Raw genomic sequence first — 15178 nt, 5'->3', positions numbered from 1 at the left:
TGGAATACTACTTGGCAATTTGAAGCAATGAACTATTAACACATACAACATGGATGAATGTCTAATAATTATGCTGAGTGCAAGAAGCCAGACACACCCCCTCCCCCCAAAAAGAAAAAGAGTACACGCTGTATGAATCCTTTGATATAAAATCATAGAAAATGAAAACTATGTGGATACAAAGAAGATCAATGGTGGGCGGGGGTGGGGGGAGGAGAAACAAAGGGAGGGTTGGGAGGGAGGGATTACCAAGGGGCAGGAAGTAGCTGTTGGGGGGAGATGGATATGGTGGCTATCTTGATTGTGGTGATGGTGACATGCATGAATACGTATCTCTAAACTTACCAAATACGTGCAGTTTAGTGTCTGTCAGTTAAACCTCAATGAAGCTCTTAATAAAAAGCATGTGACAGATCTCTACAATAATGAATTAGGAAAATAATGACGAGGAAAAAGCAAGTTGCAGAATACCACTCTCCCATTTTTGCAAAAGAATAAATGTGTTCATATGTATACTAGAAAATATGCAAGGAAAAAATCGGGAGACTACATACCAAAATATTACACGATTCAAGATTATGCTCTATAAGTACATTTATTGACATGGAAAGATTTTCACAATATACTGCTAGGGAAAAAGCATGTTACAAACAGTACTGAGAGCATGATTTCATTTAACTGTGTAAAAGTCTTAAAGCGTATAACCCGATACTTTCACACACAGAATCTTTCTCTTTAGCTCAGACCATGGGCTGTACTTCCTGCCATAAGACTTACAGAACTCAGCCACAGGCCAAACTCCTGGGAATACTTTCTGGGCCATACAGACTTCCAGAAATCACCATCTTGTCGGTTGAGACAGCTGCCGTTTTGGGTCGACTGTCGCAGACACTGCTGGGCCAAACCCATCTATACATCCCAGACTTTTCTCCTGACCTCCAGCCAGGTGGAGCCAAAAGCCTAACTGACATGGCCAGATTGGAGAAAGTTAGATGTTAAGAATTGCAAGCCCGGCAGGGACATCATCCACAGCAGAATTGAGCCATTAAAACCAAATAATCCCTGAGCCTTGAAGACCACCATGGGAAAAAGTGAAGGGGGACTGTAAGGCAGTGTGGTGACGGTGGGTTTCGGTATCAGACAAACATGGTTACCAGACAAAACAGCTATGCCACTTGCCAGCTGTGGGGATGTAGGAAAAAATTAAACCCCTCGGATTCTCACTGGAGAGTACCCAGATTAATGACTTAGAATAAAAAGAAATACTAGTAGCCTACCCAACAGGATCATCGTGAGAGACAGAAAAAAAAAAAAACCTGTAAAATGTGGTGCCAACAGTGTCTGACATAGAGTAGGCACTCAGGGAATGTTTCCCCTGTAAACCTCCTTTCTTTCTGTAAGAGATGACACTGACATAAACCAAATAGCCTGACAATATGAGAACTCCAAATGTGGTACTGAGATAAAAAACTTAAATAAACTAACATGACATTTTGACTGAGACTCAGGTCCGTTTACGTGTTGTAGAATGAGTTGTGTCATGCAGGTGGAATAGGGAAAACAGTTATTCCTTTTACATTAAACAGTCTACACTGTAGCAATCCCTGCTCCCTTTAAGGATCAAGAGGGCACATTTGGCTACGAGCATATATACGCTGTCGGTACTGGCGCTTATATTTCTGTGTGTATATGCCTTATTTCTACAACTAGACTATAAACTCAAGGGTTTTTTTGTTTTGTTTTGCATCTCGCTTTTTCCCACGTGAAACCACAAATGGATCTATGTGGATACTAACGAACAAGCTAGCTTACTTCCAATGTTGGTTCACGATCTCCTTATGGATAATGCTACATATCTCCCAAACTAGACAGGATAAAGATCAACGGGTATTTTTGGCTCAAGGGGTAATATTCATTTGATATCCAAATATGATCTAGCTCAAACCCAGAGGCTGTCACAAGTAACATCACGTTAAAGATGCAATTTATAACGTGCACATGGTGATAAGCACAGCATTATGCAAGGCTCTTTGGGAACATACAGCCTATTAAAGTTTGGAGATTGTTCCAAGTTTTCTCTTTTATTTCTGGCTCATTTTACAATTTTTCAATAATCGTTTTAACTTCACGGAACACGGCCTTGAGTTCATTATAACTCACGGGATTAACAACTACAATCAATCCCCTTCTGATATGCTCCTTTATATTAACAAATATGGCCACGGCAGAAACAAGATTGGCTTTTGCCTCTTTCTGGTGAAAGATGAGTTTTAATGCTGACAATACCTGAGTATTCATCATGTCTCTTGCTGCAATGGGATTTTCAGACATATTCAAAAGTACTTTCAAAACCAGATTTCTGGTTTTATGATTTCCCAGGGATAGCATACGGGAAAGCTCTGGAAGGTAAGCGGCAACAATGAAGTGATGGTCACGGTCAGCACTCAGCTGCCCTAATTCCTTTAATCCAGATCGCTGACCAGGTGAGTTCAAGGGAAAAGACACAGTTTCCTTACACATATGCACAACATGTATTATATTCCTGCGTTGTCTTTCCTCCACAGAAATGGGATTCAGAGTAATTTCAGCCTTTTTTGTCATGTCCGGGAATTGAAAATGGAGCAAGCTTTCAATAACAGTCAGCACACCCATCTCATTAATGAGCTGTTGGGCAAGGGGATGAACCTTGATGACACCCATTGCAATTTGAGCTATTTTATGAATGACGGGATCAGCATTTGACCTAAGTAAGCTAACAAGTTTTTCAAAGTCCTCAGAATTCAGGCGGCATTCCATTTTGCAAGGGCAAGGAAATGGCCTAATCCCATTCAGCTCCCTGATCCTGATCTGCCCTCTGATCTTCTCTATGGCCTGAGTGCAAGTCTCAGAATCAAATGGGTACGCGTCTATAGACTGTAGGCATATGGAAGTGCCCTCATGAAGACCGGCTTCTGCCGCAGGCAGGGAACCCGTGTTTTTCTCAGCTGAGGACTGGGCAGTATGTGAAAGAGGCCTTGTCCTCGACGGGACCTGGTATCCAGATGCCAACAATGCCGGAATTTCAGCAGGGCCATTGGGCCAGATAGTTACCTCAGACCAGTCCTTGGGCCTATTTCTTTCATCAATTTCACATGTTACCCAGGGCTTAACTATCCTGTACACAGGTCTAGGATTAGGGTCAAAACTAATTTTATCTCCAACCCAGAACCACTTCCCAATAACGACTTCCCCCTCCTCCTCCTCCTCGTAGTCCTCCCACTCCTCCTCTTCATCCTCCTCCCCCTCCTCCGCCCCTGGCCTAGGCTTCCAGCTGGCCCCAGTAGCAGCCTCTATTCCCAACTCCTCAGTATTGATTGAGGCACCAATATCAGTTTCACCTTCTTCCTTAACATTGGCCTGATCACCAGCCTCTTCCCCAGCCCAGAACCAGGCATCAGTATCAGTCTCATCTTTGTGTGTGGCCCCAGATGCAGCACTCTCCTCAGCCACACAAGAAAAACCAGATACCACAGCGGCCTCATCCTCAGCCCTGGGACCAAAGTCTGTATTCATCTCCTCCCCTGACCTGGCCCAGGATCTAGGCATGGCCTTAGCCACGCCTTTGACCAGAGCTGTAGGCTCTGACAGGGCTCTTGTCTTCATCTCAGTAGCAACCTTAGTCTCTGCTACTGCATCTGTCTCAAACCCTGCCCTGGCCTTGACTATTCCAGTAGCCTCCCTCTCTGCTTCAGCCTTTATGCCGGCCCCTTTCCTAGTTTTAGCATGGGTTCCACTCTTATTCTCAGACATGGCTGAAGTCTTGTTATGTAGCCCTATTCGGTATCGGCCTTACAACTCAAGGTGTCTTGGGTCAGTGTCTTAACACTCTTTCACTGGGTCAGCCTATAGCCTTGGAAGCAACAGTCAGAGTCAATTGTCGGCTCGACAGTCACAGAGTCCCCTCTGAAAACACACAGCCTCTGTTAATAATACAGACAGAGGGCAGAGGCACACTCAGGCTGGAGGAAGATGACGGCTCCTGGGTGCAGACCTGCTCAGAGGGATGTTCTTCTGCCACTCCGAGGCCACCACAGCTGCCACTGAAGATGGACCTGATCTGGAAGAATGAAACGGGGCTTTGAGTCTCTTCCCACTGTACTGCTCTATGCACAAAGTCACATAGAGAGACATGAAAGAAATAGCAGAGACTGACTGTGTGGTACAAATCGATCAGTAGAAAACCTGCGTCCTCATTTTATCCCTTCCACACTCTCACTACTCCCAAACAATACCCTGCCCAGGCCCTACACACTCTTTCCTCTACATCAAACAGGAGATCGGACTGTGGGAAAGCTTGCTGAGATGAGAACATGAGAGGCTAAGGAGCACCCAGCCCTTCTGACCCCATGCTGGTGTACACCACTCCCCTACAGTTCTACCCAGGCAGGCCTCCTTCTCACGCCAACCTGCACTGATCCTGTGCGATTCTCTCCTCCTTCCTTGCTTCCAAAGTAGACAAGCTCTACAGCAGATCCACTGGCAGATCTATGGGCAAAAACACACAAGGGCAGTCTCTCAATCCAGAGAACATCTGCCTTTCCAAATCTACAGCACTGGTTACGCAACATAGCCGACGTCCTTGGACCCTCTTTGCATCACTTCCTTCCCCATTTCCCACCACAGTATCTACCAATTACTCTATAGACATGATCCTGGCTCACCCACCCCCATTTCCTGTACACAAATGGTGAGGGCAGAGGTGTCTGGAAAGCTGCAAGTCAATGGTCCAAGATGTCATCTGGTCTCACCCAACTGCCAACAGCCAACCCCCACCCCCAGTCAACGGGGGTACTCATGTTCATACCCACCTTGGATCCAAGCTAATAGTTCATCTTCTTTCTTAAGTTCCAAGAGAACAGCTCCCTACAGACATCTATAGGAGAGGGACAGAGCTATGGATCGACAGAAAGACAGGGCACAAAAAAGAAGAAATAGGGGGACTAGCAGATGGCCCAAAACCCACGACAAGGGTTATAACTTTAGCTTTTATATATTCACGGCCATGTTAAATGCCTACCACCTGTCTGGGTCTCCTCCACTGATTCCCCAGCCATCTCCCCGCCCAGACACACAGCCTGTCTGAATACCCCTCCCCCCATCTCTGAAGTCAGCCATTTCCCAGGAGAGGGCACACCTCTTTCATTGACAAAAGCATGAGGTGTAAGAATGGGTAGTAGAACACAGGTAACTATATTTAGAAAGCATGCAGAGAAAATAGTGGGAACTATTATTTCAGTAATAGCATTATGTGCCCCCTCACCTTCCCCATGTGCTTCATACTTAGATCCTACCTCACTTACCTATGCGAGCCTGCCCTCACAGTGGGTTCGTCAGGAGATGTGCACCTCCCTACCAAAGGAGAGTCCTCCTCCTAGAGAATCAATACATAAAAAGCACTTGGCACATCATAAATTTTAGTCATTTTTATGTATCCTTATTGGCCAATTGTATTCTTACAGCCATGAAAAAATATGATACAGGCTAATTTTTATTCACCATCAATGTAACTTGAGGTATTCTACAGGGTAGCTATGAGTTGGAATCGACTCGATGGCGATGGGTTTTTTTTTTTTTTGGTGAGATAAGAAGTTTACAAAACAATATAAGGTGGCATCTTATTTTTTGTACATAAAAATATAAATACATGCACACATGTATAAATATATAAATATCTGCATAAGAAATCTTTTGGAAGAATGTGATCCTGAAGAAAACATTACCAGGGCTTATTTGTGGGTGGTATGTGTGGTGCGGTGAATTATAGCCATGTGCCACATAATGTCAGTTTGGGCAATGTCCGACTGCATATAGGTCCACGGTCCCATAAGATTATATAGCACCGGGAGGAGGAGCCTGTGGCCCTTCCTGGATTGGAAGGCTACCGGAGGCAGCGAGTGGATCTGCTGCTATGCTCACGTGAGTTGGCCAATGGGGTCCATGAAATGGGCAGATATGGGGGTGCTGCAGCAATACAGAGATGGGCTGAATCTAGACACATCCCTCTTGCACCCTCTGAGGCACAAAATGCCAATAAGGACTGCTCTGTCTGCCAGCATGAAAGACAGAGGTTGCAGATACCTATGGGGCAGATTTCCTGGGTGGAAGGCCCTGCACATAGCTGGCAAGTTGATTATATTGGACCAATGACACTGGTGGCACCAGGTGGCTACAAATGGGTCCTCACAGGAATAGATAGATACTTACTCTGGACTGGGTTTTGCATATCCTGTGACAGATGCAAATGCCAAAAACACCATTAAGGGATTGGAACAAAAGATACTGTTCCAAGAAACACACTTTACAGCCCACAGGGTGTAGCAACGGGCCAAGAAACATCATAGTAAATGGACATACCATGTTGCACACCACTCTCAGAGTAATGGTTTGATAGAGAATTGGAATGGCCAACTCAAACATTTGTTATCTAAAACAGAGGGAGATAAAGGCATGAAGGGCTGGCTCACATGCTTTCATGAGTATGTGCTCACAGTTAACATGTGGAGGGCAAAGGGTGGATCACCACTGGACAGATTGCTACGATTCTCTGGGGGATCTGGGGAAGAGGGATTGGGGGAGGACGCTGGTGCCACTGTACAGTTTTTCCCCATGTCACCTAAAATTACTTATTTCCAGCTGGTTGCTACAGCCCCAGGACCAGGGATGCAGCTGCAGGCGCTGGAAGCAGGGGTGATCCCTAAGCAAGAGACTGTAACTATACCCCTGAACTTGTATGCCAGAATTCTCAAGGGCCTGATGGGATGGATTGTACCTTCCCCCATCTGGCAAAACTGGGGTTGACAGTGAATACTGCTGTATTGCCTAGTGGCTGAGATAGCCCACTAGTGTTATACCCAGGTCACCCCACCCAACATGAATGGGAGTGGATTGAGGGGGAGGCACTTGCTAGACTGGTGTTGCTATAAGCAATATAGACTAGCACAGCAGCTAAACCTGATGTTCTTTCCCAAGGTGAAAAAGTTTGGGTAAAAATAAATGACAAATGGAAGGAAGGAGAAATAATAACTGAAGGTAAAGGAAGGAATAAATGGGTAATGCAGTAGGGGAAATCTAACATTATACTGATACCTCAAGAGAGACTCAGAGCAAGGGCATAATCTCTCAGGTAAATTTTATCAGAGGCCAGAAAGGGTTAATCTGAGAAGACTTTTGGAGAACCTGACCAGAGCAAATGGATACCTGCTGCAGACCTGAATGGCTGGTACCTGAGTAACCTCACCCTGAGTACTCTTTGCCCCACTGAACGACTGATTGTTAATGACTATTTGGGACTAGTAAAATGATTGGGAGTGTGTCATGGATTGAATTGTGCCCCCCAAAAATATCTTTCAACTTGGCTAGGTCATAATTCCCAGTATTGTATGATTGTCTACCATTTTGTCATCTGATGTGGTTTTTCTATGTGCCATAAATCCTATGACTATGAGGTTAATGGGATGGATTAGCAGCAGTTATATTGATGAGATCTACAAGACTAGATAGTGTCTTGAGTCAATCTCTTTTGAGATATAAAAGAGGGAAGTGAGCAGAGAGACTTGGGGACCTCATACCACCAAAAAGCAGTGCCAGGAGCAGAGCATGTCCTTTGGACCTCAGGTTCCTGAGCGGAGAAGCTCCCGGGCCAAGGGAAGATTAATGACACGGACCTTCCTTCAGAGCCAACAGGGAAAGTCTTCCCCTGTAGATGATGCCTGGAATTTGGACTTGTAGCCTACTAGATTGTGAGGGAATAAATTTCTCTTTGTGAAAGCCATCCACTTGTGGTATTTCAGTTATAGCAGCACTAGATGATTAAGACAGAGGGGGAAGTTAATTCTTCAAGTATGAAAGGGCCAGTGGCTGGAAGAGCCAGGGGGTGGCCTGCGGTGCAGTGAATTACTTAATAGGGCCCTTCTAGCCATAATCTTTGTGACTCCCATACGAGGATTCAGTGGGACTATGCAAATAAGGTGCTTATGGCCCCTCAAGGGGATTGGACTGCTTGCTGCTCATGCAAATGAGGTACATGGAGCACTTGTGGGGGTGGGACCATGCAAATAAGATATATGAAACTCTAACAAGGAGATTGGTCAGCTTTGCCATCCCGCTAGGCTTAAAAAGAGGCACGAGAGAGAGAGAGGAGGAGCTGGAACACAGAAAACAGCAAGATGGCTGTGCAGCAGTAGCAAGAGTGATAGCAGCACGAGACTGCAGGAACCAGGAGACTGGCGCCAGACAGATGAGGTGGGGCTTCCCGACCCACGGAGCTGAGAGTTGTAACACTTGCCCGAGAAGGCCCTGAGCAGGGCCCAACACCAGAGGGCAAGAAGAAGCTATCCCGATCAAGAACTGTATCCTGAGTTGTTCCTGTTACTTCTGAGTTGTTTCTGATTCTGAGTTGTTCCCTGTTACTTACCTAATACACCACTTAACTCTTAACTCTATGTATGGTTTGTAAGTTCTGTAAGATGTTGCAGTAACTTACAGAACCCAAAGACCAGAGGAAGAGTACTGAGGGGAGGAGGAGTAGATGATGTTAGACATGATGGGGTGGTAAAGTAGTTTAGAAAAGTTGGACATTTGGGATATCTTTAACCTCTGCCTCATAGGAGCCAGTTTGTGTTAATCCTTATAAAAGAAATTAGTATATTTTGGGGGAGTTATTTTATTTCCTTTTCTATGTTATCTATTCTTACATCTATTATAAACACCTATTGGTCTTGCAATTATACGGAATAAAAAAATGGCAGGGAATCCTATGTGTTCTCATCCCCACCCACAGGAAAGCAACTCAGCTTTACAATGAGGAACATCCCCAAGGTACAGGAAGGGAGACAAGATGTCAGGGGATCCCCTTTCACAGTATAACAAGGCCCATTTTCTCCACCTTCTAAACCACACTGATTATTATCAAGATTTTAAATTTATGCCTAGTAAACTGACAAAAAACAAACAAACAAACATGGTAGCTGTCTAAGGCTGGGTTCTCTAGAGAAGCAAAAGCAGCAAAGTGTATATATATATATAAATATATATATAGATAGATAGATAGATCTATATCAAGAGAATGGCTCACGAAATTATAGAAGCTGGAATGTCCCTAGCGGCATAGTGGTTAAGTGCTACAGCTGCTAACCTAAAGGGTTGGCAGTTTGAATCCACTAGTTGCTTCTTGGAAACTCTATGGGGCAGTTCTACTCTGTCCTATAGGGTCGCTGTGAGTCGGAATCAACTCGACGGTACCGGGTTTGTTTTGGTTTGGTGGAACGTCCCAAGTCCACAGGCCAGGATAGTGGCTTCTCCTGATTCGCAGAGCTGCAGGGGTTGGTGAACCCAATATTGGCAGGTCAGACAGCAGGGCTATTGCTCACAGGCTGCAAAGATGGGTGAATCCCAAGATCAGCAGGGAAGACGGCAAGTAAGCTGCTAGCTCAAGACCCAAGAAGTGGAGGTCAGATGAATGGGAGCCAGGTGCAGGATCCAGAGTAAGCAAAAGCCCACGAAACTTGCCAGGAAGTCCACTTATATATTCAGTGCAGGTCACACCCCCAAGGAAACGCCCTTTCAACTGATAGCCTACTCACAGCAGATCCCATCATGGAGGTGATCATATTATATCAAATCTCATCCTGGAAGTGATCACATCATCATACGACTGCCAAGCTACATCATAACTGCCAAACCACTGAGGATCATGGCCCAGCCAAGGTGACACATAACCTTAATGATCACAGTACCTCAGTTTCTATTATTGTGCTTTGCCCTGATTAATAGTAAGGTCTTACAACAGGAGGTAGTGTATACTGTGTAGCTGTATGGACTTGGGAGCCACACAGCCTTGTTCAAGTTTTGGCCCTGCAAATTGCTTTGTGTGCCTCAGTTCCATTATGATTAAAATCGGTTACAAAGCACCTCCTCACAGGCTGTTGTGAGGATTAAATGAGTAAGTATAGCTTTGGCATATACAACAGTGTTGGGCACGGAGGAAGTCAGCAATAAATACTAACCATTTTCAACATTATTTTTATTCTAAAATTGACCGTTAGTGTTTCTACTGCCACTTTTATTATTGTCTGGATTTATCTTGATACACATGGACTGACTTTTGCTGGAAAAAAGCAGTTCAGAAAATTGTAAGTAATATCATCTCATTGTTGTCCTTAAATATACAAGTGACATTCACATAGTAAATTTCTGAAAACAATATCTATATTCAACTCTTAACGGTGCCTACCCATGAGAAGTAGACTTTTACAAGTTTCTAATTACTTTTTTCCTTTCTTGAATTTTCCATTTTTACCTATGTCAAACATGTCTTGGTTTTCGAAGTGAAAAAAATGGTAAGAACAAATAAATATCTCAGCTTGCTATGGGTCGGAATCAACTCAATGGCAATGGGTTTGGTTTTTGGTTTTCCACCCATAAGTAGAAGGAGCCCTCGTGCTGCAGTGGTTAAGTGCTTGGCTGCTAACTGAAAGGTTGGTGGTTTGAACCCATCAGCCAATCTGTAGGAGAAAGATGATAGCCAATTAAAAGAACATTCAGAAAAATGTTTGTAACTTATATCTCCCACAAAGTGTTGACTCACTTCTATATCAAAGTTTAAAACAGAAAAGCATAAAAACTAATTACCCATTCAAAAACATGTAAGGAATATCAACAGCTTACAGGAAAAAATGCAAATTGTCTTTAAACATATATAAAGAGGCTCAAACTTGCTTTTAGTAACAGAGATGCAATTAAAACCACACTAAGATAACGTTAGGAAGCCCAGGTGGCACGATGGTTAAGTCCTCAGCTGCTAACCGAAAGATTGGCAGTTTGAACCCACCAGGTGGTTCCATGGAAGGAAGACCTGGCAATCTGCTCGCATAAAGATTACAGCCTAGAAAACCTTACGGGACAGTTGTATTCTGTCACATACGGTGGCTATGAATCAGAATCGACTCAATAGCAATGGGCTTAAAGATATGTCAAAGTCCTAAACCTCCCGTACATGTGAGCGTGACCTTGTTGGGAAATAGGATCTTTAAAGATATTATTAGTTTACATGAGGTCATACAGGAGTGGGTGGGCCCTAATCCAATATGAGTAGTGTTCTTATAAAAAGAAGAGAAGGGACACAGAGGGGCCTACAGGGAAGCGGCCATGTACAATTGGAGGCAGACATTGCAGTCATGTACCTACAAACCAGAGAACACCAAGAATTGCTAGGAACCATTAGAAACTAGGAAGAGGCAAGGAAGGACCTTCCCCTAGAGCCTTCAGAGAGAGCATGTCCCTGCCGACAAGCTGAATTCAGACTTCTAGTCTCTAGAACCGTGAGACAATAACACAAATGCTTCATGCCCGGCTGCTAATCTACAGGTTGGGGGTTCAAACCTCCCCAGTGGCACTGCAGAAGAAAGGCCTGGGGATCTGCTTCCATAAAGATTACAGCCAAGAAAACCCTATAGAGCAGCTCTACTCTGTAACACATGGGATCACCATAAGTAGGAAGCAGTTCAACGGCAATGGGATGGTCCTCCTATGTTACCTGCCAGTTAATCCTTGGTGCATATTTCCCTGAGCCTTGAAAAGTGATTTACTACACACAGGGTTGCAAGCTAACACTACATATGAGGGACAGACAACTGGATGAGAGATAGGAGATCTACCTAGGCCCCAGTGCCACACCTAACCCAGTAAGTCTAGGGAACCTTGGATAAGGCACCTGGGCTCATCTGGCCTCACCTGTCCAAGGGGCGCAGAGTAGCCCTGCTCCTAACCAGCAACGCCTCAGGGACAGGGGAGTGGGATTCCCATCTGAAAAAGTGCTCTGAGCTCCTCAAAGGGAAAGTAATTCACCATGGAAGTCCAGGGAATGATTTTAACACCCAAGCCATCTACTGCATAGTAACAGTGATGATCACTGCCTTTTCATTTTTATAATTATTAACTTTTTGCTTTACTTACAGAAACATCCTCTGCTACATGGCAAAATCACTACTGAGGCATAGTTTCCACCCAGAGAGCTATGATTGCTGCCTAACATCAACCACCATGGGTTGCCATCATTCAACAGGTGCCTTTTTCTTCTTCCTAACTGGACTGGCTAGGAGTACAGTACTGGAGACGTGCTCAGTTCAACCCCTAGCTGTGTCACTTACAAACGGTGTGACTTTGAATACTTTACTTCACCTTGCAGTATCTCAATTGCCTCATCTTGAAAACTAGGATTATATAATACTCACCCATAGAAGAGAAAAAGATTTAAAAAATAAATGGTCAGACTGTGGCGGGGAAAACGGTGGACCAGAAGGCGGGAGAGGAGAAGCTGGAGAATCCGCAACGAGCTGGAGCCACAGGAGGACCTGAAGAAGAAACAGAAAAACCTGTGAAAACTAAGACTGTTTCTTCCAGTAATGGAGGGGAAAGCGCCAGTCACAGAGAGTATTGGGAGGAAAAGTGTTACTGGACCATTGCCTGAAAGTAAATTTAGATAAAATTAAATACAACTGGTTTTGTCATGGGCATTTGTTTTGTTTGAAGCCATAAAGCAGTTTTGCATTGTTATCAGTAGATACAGATGCTTATCTCTTTAAAAGTAACCATTTTTTGAAATTTTAGGTAAACAAATACTTGATATAGCTCACTTCACCTTAATGGGTCTTGTCTGCCTTCACTAGTCTTTGAAGAACAACCATTTGCTACCAAAGTAAATCAGTATTTTGAAAATAAAAATAAATGGTCAGGAATAATATTATTCTCAGAATTCTACTACAGAGAACATTGGGACACAATGAAATGGGGGTTTATCCCTGCTTGCTGGTATATTTCCATCTATGCTCTCTGCTAGCTCTGCTATTCTATTATGCTAACGACAGAAGCATGGCGTTCACAGAAAGATGGGGGAAAAGGCGGAAGGAGGAAACAACATTTGCTGAGGTGCACAGATGCCACAGGCTGTAGGGTTTTATTTTCAGACTTTTTCTCTCCAAATCGTCAAAGCAATGCTCTGGGGCAGGCATCATTAATTCCCTTACAGATGGAGAAATGGGCTCAGAGAGCAAAGTGCATTCTCATCTCTAGGGAGTTGTCAAATGGACACAGAGGCCAACTTGAAGGAGCTTCCACTGGCCACTTTGGGGACAAAACGAACATGAAAACAATGATAGCAGTAGATGGTAAATCTTTGAGTAAAATAGAAATCTATTAGTTTTACTGATATAAATTAATACACACATGAATAGATAGGTATATGGATAGATGAGGGAGAAAGGGAAGCTGTAGTCTACATTCGAAGGCTAATTAGTAAATCTAGACAGAATTAGGAAAGCAACACTTGACAACTGTCATAGTTATAAGTGGTTCATGGGAGAATCATAAATGGGGGCTCAGTCTGCACCAAATCCCACAGCAGTCATGGAGCCCTCTGGTACCCACAGAGGCCACGTAAACCCAGGGGAAACAACAAGCCTCACTTGGTTCTTAATATCCCCTAGGAACTCAATGGGACCGACATGATGCACATTAACTGCCTCAAGTATTCCTCACCATAAACACTCCCCGCAGCTGCGGTGACACACACACACACACACACGCTCTCTCTCCAGCTGCAGAGATGCACACACATACATGCACACATGATCTCTTCCCCTCTCTGTCCCTTTCCTCCCAAGACCCTCTCTCATCGCCCCTACCTGTGTATGGAAACACCTCCAGGACACCCCTGGAGAAGGACACCAGGCTCCCTCAGGCCGGCAGGGACCACAACAGCCCGTCTCTCTCTTTGACGACACAGCAGGACACCGAGTCCCAAAGCAGGAAATCACCCCTTGGCTCTGGGGCCCCTTGTCTCCCCACACCCACGGCGGAGCACCCACCTCCTCTGCTGAGTCCCAAACACCTGATGGCGGGAACCTGCTCCTCTTACCGGGTCTTATCCTCTATTGAAAAGTCGTCACGGTCGCCATCTTTACGTCGGTTTCTATGGCAACCGCGAAGCACCGGAAACGCCTCCGCTCAGTTGTCCCCCCCTTCATCTGTCGCTGAAAGCAGAACACCTGGGCCTTTCAGACCGCGCGACCTGACAGAGCGTTCTAATTAGAGCAACTAGACAGGGACCCTATGGGGCAGTTCTACTCTGTCCTGTAGGGTCGCTATGAGTCGGAATCAACTCCATAGGAACAGGTTGTAACAGGTACAGACAGGGACCCAGGCGATCGGTGAAGTCTGCCCGGTGTGGTGGAAGAAAGCATGCTCCTGTTGTCAGAAATTTTGTTTGCTTCATAAAGAGACCAAAAGCAAGCCCATTGCCATCCCGTCGATTCCGACTCATAGCGACCCTATAGGACAGAGTAGAACTGCTCCATAGGGTTTCCAAGGAGCACCTGGCGGATTCATACTGCAGACCCTTTGGTTAGCAGCTGTAGCACTTAACCACTATGTCACTAGAAACATTTCAGTTTTTATAATTTCGTGAGCCATTTTCTTGATATAAATCTATCTATCTACCCTTTATTGCTTTTGCTTCTCTAGAGAACCCAGCCTTAGACAGCTACCATGTTTGTTTGTTTTTTGTCAGTTTACTAGGCATAAATTTAAAATCTTGATAATAATCAGTGTGGTTTAGAAGGTGGAGAAAATGGGCCTTGTTATACTGTGAAAGGGGATCCCCTGACATCTTGTCTCCCTTCCTGTACCTTGGGGATGTTCCTCATTGTAAAGCTGAGTTGCTTTCCTGTGGGTGGGGATGAGAACACATAGGATTCCCTGCCATTTTTTTATTCCGTATAATTGCAAGACCAATAGGTGTTTATAATAGATGTAAGAATAGATAACATAGAAAAGGAAATAAAATAACTTTCCCAAAATATACTAATTTCTTTTATAAGGATTAACACAAACTGGCTCCTATGAGGCAGAGGTTAAAGATATCCCAAATGTCCAACTTTTCTGAACTACTTTACCACCCCATCATGTCTAACATCATCTACTCCTCCTCCCCTCAGTACTCTTCCTCTGGTCTTTGGGTTCTGTAAGTTACTGCAACATCTTACAGAACTCACAAACCATACATAGAGTTAAGAGTTAAGTGGTGTATTAGGTAAGTAACAGGGAACAACTCAGAATCAGGAACAACTCAGAAGTAACAGGAACA

The 15178-nt window shown here is 44.4% G+C and overlaps 1 protein-coding gene across 4 annotated transcripts; it reads right to left on the bottom strand.

Annotated features, from left to right (window-relative positions):
- Positions 1 to 243: 243 nt before the first annotated feature.
- On the bottom strand, positions 244 to 14098 carry LOC100674967 (G protein-coupled receptor associated sorting protein 3-like). 4 transcript variants are annotated; one of them, XM_064278631.1, is made up of 6 exons: positions 13902 to 14098; positions 12270 to 12389; positions 5340 to 5410; positions 4848 to 4912; positions 4446 to 4524; positions 244 to 4096 (listed from the first exon to the last, which is right to left on the bottom strand). In XM_064278631.1, the coding sequence occupies exon 6, from the start codon at positions 3787 to 3789 to the stop codon at positions 2098 to 2100; it is 1692 nt and encodes a 563-aa protein (XP_064134701.1). In that variant the 5' UTR covers positions 3790 to 4096; positions 4446 to 4524; positions 4848 to 4912; positions 5340 to 5410; positions 12270 to 12389; positions 13902 to 14098; the 3' UTR covers positions 244 to 2097. The 4 variants fall into 4 exon arrangements, with proteins under 4 accessions (XP_064134701.1, XP_064134705.1, XP_064134702.1 ...); XM_064278635.1 differs by having other exon boundaries at positions 13952 to 14098; XM_064278632.1 differs by having other exon boundaries at positions 4446 to 4912.
- Positions 14099 to 15178: the final 1080 nt, after the last annotated feature.

Source organism: Loxodonta africana, chromosome X (genome assembly GCF_030014295.1).
Source record: "Loxodonta africana isolate mLoxAfr1 chromosome X, mLoxAfr1.hap2, whole genome shotgun sequence".
Classification (NCBI taxonomy): domain Eukaryota; kingdom Metazoa; phylum Chordata; class Mammalia; order Proboscidea; family Elephantidae; genus Loxodonta; species Loxodonta africana.
Note: the sequence above shows the minus strand (reverse complement) of the source record. Positions and strands in the feature narration are given on the sequence as shown.